The 15673-nt window shown below is 52.6% G+C and overlaps 1 protein-coding gene across 9 annotated transcripts in view; it reads left to right on the forward strand.

Annotated features, from left to right (window-relative positions):
* PFKFB4 (6-phosphofructo-2-kinase/fructose-2,6-biphosphatase 4) overlaps positions 1–15673 on the forward strand; it is a 34536-nt gene that overhangs the window by 10414 nt on the left and 8449 nt on the right. For 7 of the 9 annotated variants that reach the window (XM_040628860.1, XM_040628863.1, XM_008703821.2 and 4 more), the window contains 7 exons: positions 2067–2133; positions 4341–4415; positions 4766–4822; positions 5532–5653; positions 7623–7830; positions 8392–8538; positions 14911–15015. In XM_040628860.1, the coding sequence (XP_040484794.1) occupies positions 2067–2133; positions 4341–4415; positions 4766–4822; positions 5532–5653; positions 7623–7830; positions 8392–8538; positions 14911–15015 (781 nt within the window). The remainder of the gene's footprint in view (positions 1–2066; positions 2134–4340; positions 4416–4765; positions 4823–5531; positions 5654–7622; positions 7831–8391; positions 8539–14910; positions 15016–15673) is intronic. The other 2 variants (XM_008703822.2, XM_040628864.1) reach the window with 2 other exon arrangements.

Here is a 15673-nt window from a genome sequence, read left to right on the forward strand (position 1 = left end):
CTCCCCATTTTACAGGTGAGGAAGCTGAGGCTCAGGGATCTCAGACAAGGTAACAAGGTGCTTCCCAGAGCCCAGACTTGACTCTAAGCCCGTACCACTAAAAACTGTGGTGTCCAGCTTTCTAGTGTTACCCAATTAGCAGGTCAGAGGTTGTCTCCCGTGCAAATTCTACAGCAGCCTCAAGCTGTGGGCGCCGACAAGCTTAGGGCCATTTCCCGATAACCAGCCCCAAATGTCCCACAGGTAATTGGCAACGCAGAAGGATCAGACTTTTTTAAAATGGGAAGCCTGAGAAGAGAAGGCTAGATTCCCCAGAGACCTGGGTGATCACATATTGTTGAGGTCCCTGGAGCTCCACAACGCTGCTGTCCGTCCCTGACAGCGGGCACGGTGGAAGGTCCAGGAAAGGGCAAGCAGGGTCACATGCACATGTGCAGGCCACGCGTACATACAGGCCATCAGGTGCACTCGTACTCGTGCACTCAGTCTCCTACGCACGCGAGCCCACACGCGCGCCCATGGGCACGTGCCCACTTGTCTACCAACTCCATTCAGATCTGTTCTGACGCTCTCCACCTGGGTTCGCATCAGTCTGCACAGGTGAAGGGCTCAGTCCCATAAGACTGCCCCCGCTTCTCACCCACACTCCCGTACACGCGGGCTCCTGGGCTGTTCATCCTACGTCTCCCCTGGAGCCCTGAGATCCCTCTTACCTGGTGCTGCCTCAGCCAGAGCGACCCTGCAGATCCTAGCCCAGAACCTGGGGCGCACACGCAGCCAGAAATGGCCCCAGCAATGCCGGTTTCCTGGGCTCTCGGAATTCAGGGGGTTTTTGGCAGAAGAAAGCTCTTTAAAGTTTTAACAGAGACCACCCCCCCCCGGGGGGGGCACAGAAAGGTCAAAAAGAGGCATAGGAGCAGAGCCTCTTCCAGGGACCTGGACTCAGGTCTGTCCCGTTTCTCCCTGACCCCAGCGGGCTGCCCCCTGCTCTGCCGGGCCTGGGCCTCCGCGCTCAGGCATGCAGCCCGGCTGGTGAAAGCCCGACGGCAGAGTCCTTGGGTGCGCTGGGGGTTTGCACTCCAAATCTGAAGATCAGACAAACGGAGGGAGATCTAACTTCACTCCTGCATCAAGAAAGTGCAGGTAATAGATAAAAGGCCAGAGTGCTCTGTCTGTCTCCAGATCTTAGAGGAGAAAGGGATAAAACACGGAAGACCCTTATACAGAGCAGCCCGTTCTGCAGCAATAAACCAAAAGGCTGAGATGTTCTGAAGGCAGTAGAGTCAGTCATGGGGAAAGCTTCACTTTCCGGAGGGTCTGTGGGTCTGTGGACATGGGTGCAAGAGGCAGGGAACAGCACCCTCCTCCGGAAGGGATAGTTTCACAGGTTCTCTCTTCCAGGAAAGCAGATGGAATAGTAAGTATAATGTCGCCCTGGGGGCCACGGTGTCTTTTCTCTCCCCACCACCAGCCCCCAACACTCACACACAAGGAAACATCTTGTTTTTAAAGTGCTTATTTGGGGGTGCCTGGGTGGCTCAGTGGATTAAGCGCCTGCCTTCGGCTCAGGTCATGATCTCAGGGTCCTGGGATCAAGCCCCTTGTCAGGCTCCCTGCTCAGTGGGGAGTCTGCTTCTCCTTCTCCCTTTGCCTCCCACTCCGCTTGTGCTGTCTCTCTCTCTCTCTCACTCACATGAATAAATAAAATCTTAATAAATAAAAAATAGAAGTGTTTATTTTGATAATCAGGGGAAATGCATGACATTTAGAAATCATGAATATGGCAGAATGGCAGCCTGGATTTGTACACAATGAGATGAGAAGAGAAGGTGCAGAAAAGTGGTATTTTAAAAAACATCCCCAGTGGCCAGCAGCACATAGCCTTCCACTTACAGGAGCAGAGTTAGCAAAAGCACCGAAAATGACCTCAGGAAAGAGAGACCTTGAGAAGAGAAGGGGCCCCAGGGACTGGGCCCTCTAATCCGGGGTAAGATGTGTCTCTGATCTGTGGCCCTCCTGCAGCCAGGGTCAGGTGCAGGGCTGACCCTGTATTTTCTCTTCTGAAGGCAGTGTGCGCTGGCAGCCCTCCGTGACGTCCGGCGGTTCCTCAGTGAGGAGGGGGGCCATGTGGCGGTGAGTGGGACATCCCGGTGACTTCTGGGAGTGACATGTGGGAGCCTAGCTACATCTAGCCCTTTGCTTATCAGCCGCCTGGCAGGGAAGGGAGGGTGTGTGTGGCCGCAGCTGCCCCCCGGGTGCCGGGTGCCGGGCCCTGGGAGGAAGTCTCCGCCACTATACAGGAGGAAGCAAGAGGCTGGATGTGTGCTGGGAATTTCCCTCTGGGCTTGTGGTTGCATCTGACCCAGTAGGACTTCCTTCTGAATACTCCCATCGTTGGTCACCACATGTGGTATCGTGTTACCCAAGTCTTTAGCAAACATGATTTCTCCAGGGCTGGGGAGAATCCTGTCCCACATTTAGTGGCTGTTCCAGGAACCCAGTGAATCCCGGGCAATGGAATTCCAACGATGTGTTGGCCCCTCCCGTCGGATGGTTGGGTGGGACAAGGTTGAGCCAGGGTGCCTATGGGAAAGGCCGCTCCCCTCACCCTAAGCCGTCAAACACAGCAGCTGCCTTTTCCTCTTGGAGGCGTGCTTCCTGCAGCCCTGAGTCCCCCTGCTCCATCTGGACCCGTCACCTTCTCAGTCTGTGGAACCCTGGGACTTTCCTCCTCCTGACCCCCCAGCTGGAGCCCTGCGCTCGGACCCCCTGTCTTCTCTCTCCTGGGTATACTGACTTGTTTTGTCGGATCACATGTTCCAGTAACTTCCCGAGGAAGGTTCTTGGGCATTACCTTGAAAGAGATCTTGCGTGTCTGGCAATGTCTGTGTTTATCCTCATATTTGATGGTTGGGTTTGGGTGGGAAGTATTTTTCCTTTAGAATTTCTACAACATCGCTCTGCGGTAGTATGGCTGCTAGAGCAGCTGTGGAAAAGTCTGATGACATTCTGATTCGCTGATCTTCCCCAAAGTTTCAGCTCTTGGAAGGAACTGGGGCTGCTTATGCCCTTTTCTCTGGGGAGAACTTCAGGGCCTCGTGCTGGGGCTTCTTTGCCGTGCCGCGTTCCCGGGCGGCCCTCTCCAAGCGAAGCTCTTTTCTAACAGGTCAGGGAAATTGTCATCTGTTATTACTTTGATAAAACCACCCCCACCAGTTTCTGACAATTGATTCTCTGCTCCACTCCCAGTTTTCTGAGCTGCTTTTTCTAGAACTGGTGGTTTCATGCTGGGCTTGAGCCCTAATTTTATCTTTTTTTCCCTCCTGATTTCCTATCTCTGTCACTTTTGTCCTCTTTTCAGGGAGACTTTCTCAACATTATCATATAAGCATTTGGTTGAATTTTTAAAGACTTTCCGTGATCCTATTTTAATTTCTAAATTAAATATTTAAATTTCTAAATTTCTTATCTCTGAGTGTTCCAGTTTTTTAGAACTCTGTTTCTGTTTCGGGGTCGCTACAGTATTTTGTAGCTCTGTTTAGATAACAGTTGTATCTTTGTTTGACATTTCTCTCTCTTCTCTGCCCCGTCTTCATTTTCTCAAAGTTCCTTTTCTTCTTTTTAACGTGGTCTCTGTTTTTCACATTTGAGGTTTTGCCGGAGTATCCCGTGAGCCCGGGGTTGAATGCCTTTTTTAAAAATGTGCTCTAAAAGCTGCTTTTAGACACGCGGGTGAGCGGGTTACCCCTGAGGACACGTCGGCCTGAGGCAGGGAGGGGGCCTGGGGCTCCACGTGCTCTTAGTTGCACCACGAGGCAGCCCTCCCTTTTCCTCTGCGCACCTGTCCCTTTTCTCAGAGACACCTGGGTCCTGTTCCTGATGCTCCCCGCTCTGCACAGGTGGGTGTGCTCTGCTGGCCGAGGGCTCGTGTTTGGTTGTCTCCATTTCTCTGAGTCAGTCCCCAGAATTTTGTTGACATCTCCTCTCCTGTTCTCTTTATTCTTCTTCTCCCATCTTCGCGGAGACTCGGGATGGAGTGGAAATAAGCAAGGGTTCCGCATTCCACGTTTAACTGGTTTTACAGGAAGTCCTGTTGGCCAAGCACGGACTGAGTGCCCGCTGAGAGCACAGGCACCCGCTCCTTCCAGCTTTCCTGAGGTGTGTTCCTCAAGGAAGGGGAGACCCGGCCCAGCCCTCGCAGGTCTAAAGGAGACTGGCCAGGCCGGTGGCCTGGGCCCCAGCTGGTCCCCGTGAGAAATCTGGTCCCTGTGCAGCTGCGGTTGGCTGGCCTCCCCCCTGCTCGAGGGCCAGAGTCCGAATTAACCCTGGTTTGGTCCTAGGTTTTTGATGCAACGAATACCACCCGAGAACGGAGAGCAACCATCTTTAATTTTGGGGAACAGAATGGCTACAAGGTGAGGCATCTTTGGTTCACCTCCTCGGTTGGGCTGTGGCGCGTTCCGACCGTCCCGGGCCCCTCTCACAGCCCCCTGACGTGCGCGGGTGTTAGGCAGGTGGGCTCCAGACTGGATGTGGGTTACAGGGGTGCTATTTCCTCTCCGCCTGGGCTTTTCTTTCCAGGGAGGTGGGCGTCTCGTGGGAGAGTCCCGGATAGGGTGGCTTCTCGATCCTGTCCCCACCTCCAGAAGAAGGACCCTGGGGTCAGCCTGGGCCTCAGGGAGGTGGGAGCTCCGTGGAGCCAGGCCCAGGGCCCTGAATGTGTCTGTGGTTCCTTCCCTCCTGCCGGCCCATGTCCTTGCCACAGACCTTTTTTGTGGAGTCCATCTGTGTGGATCCTGAGGTCATAGCTGCTAACATCGTGGTGAGTGGTGTCTCTGGCCTTGTGGGGGCAGTAACACAGCTGAGGTGGCACGTGACAGTGAGGTCCGGCTCCAGGTTTGGGCTGGTGCCTGGGCTGGCCTTGATTTGGGCTTCTTGAACATTGGGGTGGGGGAGGGGAGGCAGTACAATGCCAGGTCAGGTGACCGGAGACTCCCAGGCACCACTTGTGTGGAGGGCCATGTAGCTGGGTGGCCTCACTCTTGCTCCCTCCTCTTACCTCCCCTCCCTTCCCCCTCCTCACTTCCCGGACGGTGGGAGGGGGGCTTCAGCCTCTGGAGGTAGAGCGTGGGGGTAGGAAGTGCTGTTTATATATTTGACCTCTCTCCCCTACCCCCTGTTTATCCAAGGAATGGGCATCTGGGTTGGGGGAGAGGGTTCAGGTGGGAAGGGGCTTTCGGGCCCTTTGCCCCTCCGGCCTCACCTCCCCATGTGCCACAAAGATGAGGACTCCCGTCTTAGGCTGCCCAGTGAGACTCTGTTGGCACTAGCATGGGAACCAAGACCAGGGTACTGCTGGACTCTTCCTAATGGAAGCAGTCTTCTGGGCTTGGCCTCCAGCCTCATGCCCCTACCCTTGTCCTGGCCTCTGGCTCAGCCTCCCCTCACCCCCTGGCCAGCATTTTCCTTGGTCTCTGGCCCTGCCTGGCCTCCAACCCTGATGTGTCCTTGCTCTGTGCCTGGTCCGGCAGCAAGTGAAACTGGGCAGCCCTGACTATGTGAACCACGATAGTGATGAGGCCACGGAAGACTTCATGCGACGCATTGAGTGCTACGAGAATTCGTACGAGTCGCTGGACGAGGACCTGGACAGGTGAGTGAGGAGAGCCCCGTGTCCTGCAGTGGGGTTGGGGGTCCCACTCAGCCGCCTCCTTGTGACTCCCCATGGTGGGGGCTGAGGGGCCACCCCAACGGGCAGAGGTGGTCTGGCCTTGTTTCTTTCCTTTGGGCAGAAATTGTGGGCCAGAGGTGACTTGCAGAACCCATATTACCTCATCTGGGGCTCTGCAAGACAGAATTTTCTGTTATTCCATGCGGCTCTTGATCTCAGGGTCATAAGTTCAAGCCCTGCATTAGGCAAAGAGCTCACTAAAAAGAAAGGAAGGGAGGGAGGGAGGAAGGAAGAAAGAAAGGAAGAAGGAAAAGAATTTTCTGTTATTCCCTTATAAAATCAAGCCCAGTTGCTACGCGGAGGGTCTTCCCGCAAGGCATTTGCAGACATTGCGTGTTCTTTAAGCGCACAGTCTGTGTTTTGAGATGGGGGAAGGAGTGCCCGGATCCCGCCTACGCACAGCTGGCAGTGACCGTGCTGGTTAGCTCCACTGCCTCCTTGTGGAATGGCAGACCCAACAGGAGTAAGTGTGGGTGGGGCGGGGTCTTTAGGCCCACAAGGGGCATTCAGCTCAGGCTCTTACAGTAGCAAACTTTACCTGTAAAGGGTCAGGTAGCAAATATTTTAGGCTTTGGGGGCATACAGTCTCTGTTGAGCTACTTAATTCTGCCATTGTAGTGCAAAGGAAACATAGACAATATGTCAATAAATGGGCATAACTGTGTTCCAGTAAAACTTTATTTGTGAAAGCAGGCCGCGGGCCGAATTTGACTTGTTGGCCATAGTTCGCCAACTGCTGTATGACAGCATACGTGGGAGCAGTGGTTAAGTAAGTAACACTATGGCCCCTTGGTAAAGTGTTGCATAGTCACAGATCATAGCCATGACACGTGGGACAAGGTAAGTTATGTGGCATTAAGTGAAAGTCTGGGATATCAGCTTGGGTGCAGGTCCTGTATAATCACATGAGAACATCTACTGCATACAAACCAAGGGGGACGAGCGCCTGTAAGACGGATGATTTCTGGGGGTCTTTACAGAATAGTTCCTACACTGGCCGAGTCTCCTTGGCCGGGCTTAGTGGCCAACCCAAGCCAGTCGGCACCCCCTGCCTGGACCCCTCAGGTTTTTCGTGTTTCTCCAGTCACCCCAGCACAGTGGTTCTCATGGTTCTGTGATGTGACCGCACGAGAGAGGCTTAACTGGAGCCACTCCTGTTGGGTTCCTCAGTTAACCTTGCTGCTATTTTTATTGGTGTCCGTGTAACATCCCTAAGCCTAAACCCAGGCCCTCGGGCCAGACTGTGAGAACTCAGATGAGAACCTTCAGAGGGCCTCCCCGGGCCAGCGCAGAGCACGATGCCTGAGAAACCCCGCCTTTCCTCCTGCTGCCTCCTGGCACCCAGCAAACATAAGCAGACGAGCGTGTTCTCCCAACCGCCCTGCTGCCCAGGCCCAGCGGGCCAGGGAAGCGGGCCAGGGAAGCGGCTGAGCTGGGGTACAGGGGCGGGGCTTACTGGGGGAGGGAAAGGCAGGTCCAGGGGTGGTTGGCCAGGGGCACGGAGGTGAGGAGCGTTTGCCAGCTACCCCCAGATCAGTCCTGGAAAAAGCTACCTCTTATTCACCTTACAGACTGTGCGTTGAGAGCTCAGAGGTAGGCAAGTGGGGGCCGGGGGCCACAGAGCACAATGTGTACTTTGGATGTCACCTTTTGGAAACACAAGTGTTGAGCACCGCTCACAGGGTCTGTTTGCCTTGTCTGGCTGTCACACGTGTTGTGTTGCTCCCTCCTCACCCCTGTCACTTGCACACCAGCTGCCCCTCCCGTGTGCTGTGATCTCAAGCCTGTGGTCCGAAATGCACAGCTCTGCGGCCACTTCCGATGGCTGGCAGGATGAGCCCTTGCGGGCCAAGTCACACTCACAGTCTCTCTCGACCTGCTGTCTGGAAAGGGATCTGTCCTACATCAAGATCATGGACGTGGGCCAGAGCTACGTGGTGAACCGGGTGGCCGATCACATCCAGAGCCGCATCGTCTATTACCTCATGAACATCCACGTGACCCCCCGCTCCATCTACCTCTGCCGGCACGGGGAGAGTGAGCTCAACCTCAAGGGCCGGATTGGCGGGGACCCGGGACTGTCCCCCCGGGGCAGGGAGGTCAGTGTGTGTGTGTGTGTGTGTGTGTGCGCGGGTGTGGTGAGGGGAGCTGTGCATTGGCACTTCTGGGCAGCTGGGCACATGTAGGCGTGTGTCCAATGGGCCCGGACTCCAGCTCTTGTAGCTCATGTGTAATCAGTCTGGAATGTTCCTGTCATGTNCCAGGCTTGGATCTCTGGCTTCCATGTGTGCGGTCACCAGCTGAGCCCCTTTCCTTGGAGAGGCATGCCATTATGGGAGTGACCCAAATCCCTGCAGCGCAGCTGATGGCTGCACCACAGTCCGGGGGAGACACTGAGGCCTTTGTAGGGAGGTCGTATGGTCCAGGACACATGGCCGGGAGGTGGGCAATGGCAGGGGACGTAAGGATCCACCGGAACTACATGGAGGGTCTGGAGAGAATGCATAAGGACAGCACTTGAGGGTGTGGGTGTTCTCAAGAGGTCAGTTCTCTGTGTTCCGAGGCTGGGTGGGCACGACGCCATTGTGCCCTGTGGCTCCGTGGTCCTTTGAGAGCAGCCTTGGATCTGCGGGTCTGAATTTGCTTCTGATGCGTTTCAGTTTGCCAGGAGTCTGGCTCAGTTCATCCGTGATCAGAACATCAAGGACCTGAAGGTCTGGACGAGCCAGATGAAGAGGACCATCCAGACAGCCGAGGCCCTGGGCGTGCCCTATGAGCAGTGGAAGGTCCTCAACGAGATCGACGCGGTAATCACCGTCCCCGCCCTCTGCTGCTCGGTGCTCCCTGGCCCCGCCCTCCGCCGCCCTGTGCTGGGGGGGGGGCTCGCCTGAGCTCAGCCAGGGCAACTGTGCTGAGGCCCTGGGGGAGCTCTCCGCTTCACTTTTCTTCAGTTTTTAGGGATTGGATCCCTCCTCCCCCATCCTTCCTTTCTTCCCTTTTGAATTTAACTATCTCGACCAACCAGAATTTCTTTTGGCCATTCCAACAGAAGCCTTAAAACTGGTCTCTCCCCAGTTAACTCACTTACCTCTAACCACCCGTCTAGCTCTTCCCGGTTCATTTCTTTCACCTGCTTTTATATTAAGTATGACTTACGGAATTGTGCTGTTTTAATGAGGGCAGTTTTTTACTTTGTTTCTTGGCCCTTTGGATGTTTTGTGAGGTCTTTCGTTCTTTTTCTTCCCCTGTTGGATTGTCTGCCTTTTTCTTGGTGATTTTTAGGAGTTCTTGATGTATTTTGGTTACACTCCCAACTTTTGGTTGGGAGCCGGGTGTTTGGATGAACACTACTAGAAGTAATTTAGGCCCAAGTGAATGTTCTCTCTCTCCAGAGGATTAACTTTTGCTTTGGGCAGCCAGTTGGGGTGGGTTACCGTAGTCTACTCAGGGATAGAGCTGTTGCAAAGCTGCATTTCGATCTTTGTAGAGGCCACTCAGTGTTGAGGTCTTCCTCCTTCTCCTAGAATGTGGCCTGTAAGGTTCTGAGGGAAAACCTCGCGGGCCCAAGCCTCTTTTGTTGTCTCCTCAGCTCAAGATTGTTGCCAGCTCGGCCCGCCTTCTGTCCACTCAGTCCCTGCTTCCTGCTTGGTTTCTCTTCCCCACCCCGCCCCCCGTTTTATTGAGATATAATTGGCATGTAACAGTGTGTTAGCTGCAGGAGTGCAACATGACGGTTTGGTGAGCCTGAATATTACGCAACGGTGACTAAAATAAGTTAACATCTGCCACCTCCCTTAGTTACACATTTTTTTCTTGTGAGGAGAACTTTTAAGATCTAATCTCTCAGCAACTCTTTCTTTCTTTCTTTTTCTTTCTTTCTTTCTTTCTTTCTTTCTTTCTTTCTTTCTTTCTTTCTTTCTTTCTTTTCTTATTTTATTTATTTGAGAGAGAGAGAGCATGAGCCAGGGGGAGGGGAAGAGGGAGAAGCCCACTCCCCGCTGAGCAGGAAGCCCGATGCGGGGCTCGATCCCAGGACCCTGGGATCATGACCTGAGCCGAAGGCAGACGCTTCACTGACTGAGCCACCCAGGCGTCCCAAGACTTATTTATCTTATCACTGGAATTTGGTACCCTTTGACCACCTTCACCCATCTCCCCCACCCCCGGCTTCTCATCCTTTTAACTTCCACTTTCAAAGCAACAAAACCCCAAAGGGAGAAATGATGCCATGTTCCAGGCTCCCCTCTTTGGGCTTCCCTTTCCTCCAAGACCTTGGCCCCTCACGGCCTCTCTGCCTTGTAGCTCTATGATAATATCAAGCAGATTTAAAAATTTTCTTTTCTGTCTGGCTTTTCTAGTTGCTCTCCCTGGAGGGTTGTTCTGAAACAAGCTAGGCCACCATTGCCTGAAGCGCTAGCTGGTAATGAGGTCAGATTTGAATTGTGGAAAGGTCACCCCAGCTGGCGTGGAGAGTGGTTTTGTTGGGGCGAGGTAGAGGGCAGGCTGGAGAAGGGAGAGCAGGGAGAGGTGCTCGCAGGGGCCTGGTCAGGTGAGGCCATCTGGAACGTGCTGGAAAGTGCGAGAGGAATGTGTGGATTTGCAGGCCGTTTACTCATTTGTACACGTGTTTGTGCCAGCCCGCCCGTGGTAGGAACTGGGCCGGATGCTGGGGACCGACATGTGGGGAAGGGATGGAAGTGATAACAGAAGAAGACAAGCGTCCAGGACCATCCCAGGTTTCCAGGCCCTGGGAAGGGTTCCGGCTCCACGAGGGCAGGAACGGTGTCTGCCTTGTGCCACACAGGGTAGGTGCTCAATAAATATTGATCCACTGAGTGGAAGGAGGAAGTTTGGGGGAGAACTGGTGAGCTCTGGAGAAGAGGGAGCACTGTCTGTGAGCCGTCTCGTAGCTCTTTTGACTGTGGTGTGGGCTCCCATCAGCTGTGGCTGCTGGGAGTCGTGGGAGGCCTGCAGCTGCGCTTCCACGGTCTCCCTGAGCCGCTTGGGCGCCAGCGTCTGCCCTGCAGGGACTCGGGCGCGGCTCTAGCTTTGGGCTTCGCACAGAAGCCTTAGGCCACCCCAGGTTTTTTTTGTCTTTTTTTTCCTTTGTAGTCAATCTGATTATTTTCCTAGATGCTGGTAGATTCTCTTCTTTATCTTTTGAGTTTGGAAACTGTTCTAATATCTGTGATCTAGTCATCATCTTTCTATGTTTATCTTTGTTCTTTTCCTGCGTTCTGGTAAACAGCCTTGGGCTAGCCTTCTATTTCAACACTGGGATTTTTTTTCCCTTAGTTCAGTCCACAATTCACAGTCTTATTTGTTCTTTTTTTTTTTTTTAAATACCAGCTTTATTGAGAAATAATTCACATACCATACAGTTCACCTACCTAACTCGTACAAGTCAGCGGGCTTTGGGATAGTCACCCAATTGTGTAACCACCACGGCGATCACTCTCAGAACATTTCATTACTCCAGGAAGCAACCCTGACCCCAGCCCTCCATTTCCTTCCAACCCCTCCCCCCGGCCCGAGACTACCACTCGTCTATTTTGTGTCTCTGCGGACCGGCCTCGTGGGGATATTTCATATAAATGGAGTCAGACACTCTGGTCTTTTGTGACTGGCTTCTTTCACTCAGCATGTTTTCAAGGTCAACGTACGAGGTAGGAAGTTCGAGCTCCATTCCTTTATATTGCCCCATATCCTAGCGGACGGATATACCCCAGGTGACATAGCCAGTCATCCGTGGACGGGCTTTGGGGGGGTCTGCATGTGGGGGCTATTAGGAATAATGTTACTGTAAACATTCGTGTGCAGCCTTTTGTGTGGACATGTTGTCCTTTCTCTTGGGTAGATATGGAGGAGTGGAATTGCTGGGTCCTTTGGTAAACTCTCTGTTTAACCGCGTGAAAAACCGCCAGACTGCCCCATTGTACATTCCCACCAGTAGCGCAGGAAGGGTCCGATTTCTCCACATCCTTCCCAACTCTTGTTATTATCTGTCTTTTTTTTTTAATATAGCCAACCAACAGTAGAACATCGTTCAGCAAGTTCTCTGCCACTTTCTAACAAAGATCTCCTTTTCTTCAGCGTCCAGTGACTACCACCTTCCACTGCCTTCTGAGGCCTCACCAGAAGCACCTTTCACATTTGTATTTCTTTTTTTTTTTTTTTTAAGATTTATTTATTTGAGAGAGAGAGAGAGCATGAGCAGGGGCAGTGGGGCAGAGGGAGAGGGAGAGAATCTCAAGCAGACTCCCCACTGAGCACAGAGCCCAATGCGGGGCTTGATCCCAGGACCCTGAGATCATGACCTGAGCTGAAATCAAGAGTTAGCTGCTTCATTGACCGAGCCACCCAGGTACCCCAACATCCGTGTTTCTAGCAGCATTATGCTCATGAGGATATATGTATTTCTATAGGAACTTTCTCTACCATGCTCCACTTCCTTCTGAGCCTTTAGCAGAATCACTGTCAATGCCCATATTTTTACCAAGTATCTGGTGATTGCCAGCAATCCTTGGCATTCCTTAACTCACAGCTGCATCACCTCATCTCTGTCCTCACATGGCCTTCTTCCCTGCGTGTATCTCGCTGTGTCTTCACATGGTCAATTGAAAGGACATCAGCCAGTGGACTGGGGCCCACCCCCGATGACCTCATTTACTTGGTTACATCTGCAAAAACTGTATTTCTTTTTTTTTTTTTTTTTAAGATTTTGTTTATTTATTCGACAGAGATAGATACAGCCAGCGAGAGAGGGAACACAAGCAGGGGGAGTGGGAGAGGAAGAAGCAGGCTCATAGCGGAAGAGCCTGATGTGGGGCTCGATCCCATAACGCCGGGATCACGCCCTGAGCCGAAGGCAGACGCTTAACCGCTGTGCCACCCAGGCGCCCCTGTATTTCTTTTTTTTGAAGGTTTTATTTATTTATTGGTTAAGCATCTGCCTTCGGCTCAGGTCATGATCCCGGGGTCCTGGGATCAAACCCTACGTCAGGCTCCCTGTGCAGCGGGGAGGCTGCTTCTATCTCTCCCTCTGCTGTTCCCCCTGCTTGTGCTCTCTTGGTCTCCGTCAAATAAATAAATAAAATCTTTAGGGGCGCCTGGGTGGCTCAGTCGTTAAGCGTCTGCCTTCGGCTCAGGGCGTGATCCTGGCGTTATGGGATCAAGCCCCACATCAGGCTCCTCCGCTGGGAGCCTGCTTCTTCCTCTCCCACTCCCCCTGCTTGTGTTCCCTCTCTCGCTGGCTGTCTCTATCTCTGTCAAATAAATAAATAAAACCTTTAAAAAAAATAAAATCTTTAAAAAAAAAGATTTTATTTATTTTAGAAAGAGAGCAAGAGTGCGCGTGTGAGCTGGGGGAAGGGAGAGGGAGACATAGAATCTCAAGCGGACTCCACGCTGAGCGCAGAGCCTGACATGGGGCTTGATCGCAACCCTGAGATCATGACCTGAGTCAAAATCAAGAGTCAAACACTGAGCCACCCAGGCGCCCCCAAACCCTATTTCTAAATAAGGTCATGCTCACAGGTACCAGGCATTAGGACTTGAACGTATCTTTCAGCAGGGACACATCTGACTCAACAAAGATGGTTTGTCTTTCTAGGAATTTTCTCAGTTCATGTAAGGTATCTCATTTGTTGGCACAGAGTTGTTCGCAGGAGTCCCTTACAGTCTCTTCTCTTTCTGGAAGCTTGGTAGTAATGTCCCTCCTCTGTCATGCCTGATCATAGTGATTTGAGCTTTTTCTGTTGTCAATCTAGCAAAAGGTTTGTGAATTCTGTTAATCTTATCAAAGAACCGACTTCTGCTTTCCTTGCTTGTCTCTGTCTTCTGTTTTCTATTACATTCGCTTCTGCTCTGATCTTTATTACTTCCTTCCTTCTGCTTGCTTTGGGTTTGGCTTGCTCTTCTTGTTCCAGTATCTTAAGGTGGGAGATCAGATTCTTGATTTGAGATCTTTCTTCTTCTTCTCCTTCTCCTTCTCCTTCTCCTTCTCCTTCTCCTTCTCCTTCTTCTTCTTCTTCTTCCTCCTCCTCCTCCTCCTCCTCCTCCTCTTCCTCTCCTCCTTCTCCTTCTCCTTCTTCTCCTTCTTCTTTTTTTTTCCATACAGACATTTACAGCTAAAAGTTTTTCATCTTGTTCTTTCCTTCTTTTTTTTTTTTTTAAAGATTTTATTTATTTATTTGGCAGAGATAGAGACAGCCAGCGAGAGAGGGAACACAAGCAGGGGGGGTGGGAGAGGAAGAAGCAGGCTCATAGCAGAGGATTCTGATGTGGGGCTCGATCCCACAACGCCGGGATCACGCCCTGAGCTGGAGGCAGACGCTTAACCGCTGTGCCACCCAGGCGCCCCTTGTTCTTTCCTTCTTAATAGACAACTTTGCCCCAAGACTTTATCTAGAAAACAACTTAGAACAAAGGCAGAGACCAGCAACTTTTATTAGGACATTTTATGGTTTCTTCCCCTCTTAGGGCCCTTAAACTACACTTAAGTGTTGTCCACCAGTGTTCTTCTCTACTGGATTTAAAAAAAAAAAATAGTATTTATACTCTTCATGCTATGTGTGAGAGCGTGTGTATCTTGAAAGACACAAGTGAAATTTTTTTTTTTAAGATTTTATTTATTTATTTAACAGAGAGAGAGACAGCCAGGGAGAGAGGGAACACAAGCAGGGGGAGTGGGAGAGGAAGAAGCAGGCTCATAGCAGAGGATTCTGATGTGGGGCTCGATCCCACAACGCCGGGATCACGCCCTGAGCCGAAGGCAGACGCTTAACGACTGCGCCCCCCAGGCGCCCCTGACATAAGTGAAATCTTGCTTTATAGCTTGTACGAGGGTCCGTAACTCAGAATACGTATTTCCACAGCACAGAAAACAAAAGACACAAGGAAAGACACATAGTTAACATTCCTGCATTTATTTTTATGACATAAACTGGATGGATGGGAAAGACTGTCCTGGCAGCTCTTTACAAACGAGGGGCTGCCCCCTTGCCCAGCGTCACCAAGGGCCTGCTCTTCCCAGAGGGGTCCTAAGCTCCAGGCTGGGAGGACCCCCGTGGCCCAGGAAAGGCCCTGTAAACCCCGTCCCCTCTGCCTGCCCTCCCCCCGACACAGGGCTGATCCCCGCGCCCGGCATGGGAGAGGTGATGACTGCCGTATCTCCCTAGGGCGTCTGTGAGGAGATGACCTATGAAGAAATTCAGGATCATTATCCGCTGGAATTTGCCCTACGGGACCAGGACAAGTACCGGTACCGGTACCCCAAAGGGGAGGTAGGTGGGATTTGGGGGCTTAGCCCCAGCCACCACCTGCCGTCTGCCCCAGGACCCCTGGGGGACTCTGGAGGCTGCGTGGGCAGCAAGTGGGGCCTGACCTCAGAGCTCGGCCAGGCTGGGTGTGCCTGTCATCTCCGCCACTTCCCAGCCACGTTGCCCAGGCCGCAGTCCCCACCCCCCCTTGGGCGGTGGGTGGCCATGGCTGCACGGGACCCCCAATTCTGAGACTCTTTGGATCCTTGCTCCCCGATGTTCCCCATCTTTTCCTTTCCTCTTCCCCGGGGTGTCACAGGGATCATGTCCTCCCTGTCGCTCCAGACATGGAGCCCTGAATACGGACCTAGAGAGACCTTTCCCAGTTGAGTTGTGGCCACAAGAGGCATGTGCTCGGACACCTTCCCTCAGTCTGGCTCCTGGCTCAGCCCAGGCCCCAGGAGAGAAATAGGTCACCTTTGACTGGGGTATCTCCCACTTCCAGGAGGTGGCCTGGGGCAGTGGCCAAATCAAGATAGCCCTACAGACACACATACACGGACACATACAGAAGCTCCCCGCCCCCCACATGCCAGACTCTTGGCCCCTCTGCCATGCTGTGTTCAGGAAAAGTACAGCCCTGGGGAGCATTAATTATTGCTCACGTCGTACTGTGAGGCAG

Source organism: Ursus maritimus, unplaced genomic scaffold (genome assembly GCF_017311325.1).
Source record: "Ursus maritimus isolate PB19 unplaced genomic scaffold, ASM1731132v1 scaffold_14, whole genome shotgun sequence".
NCBI lineage: Eukaryota > Metazoa > Chordata > Mammalia > Carnivora > Ursidae > Ursus > Ursus maritimus.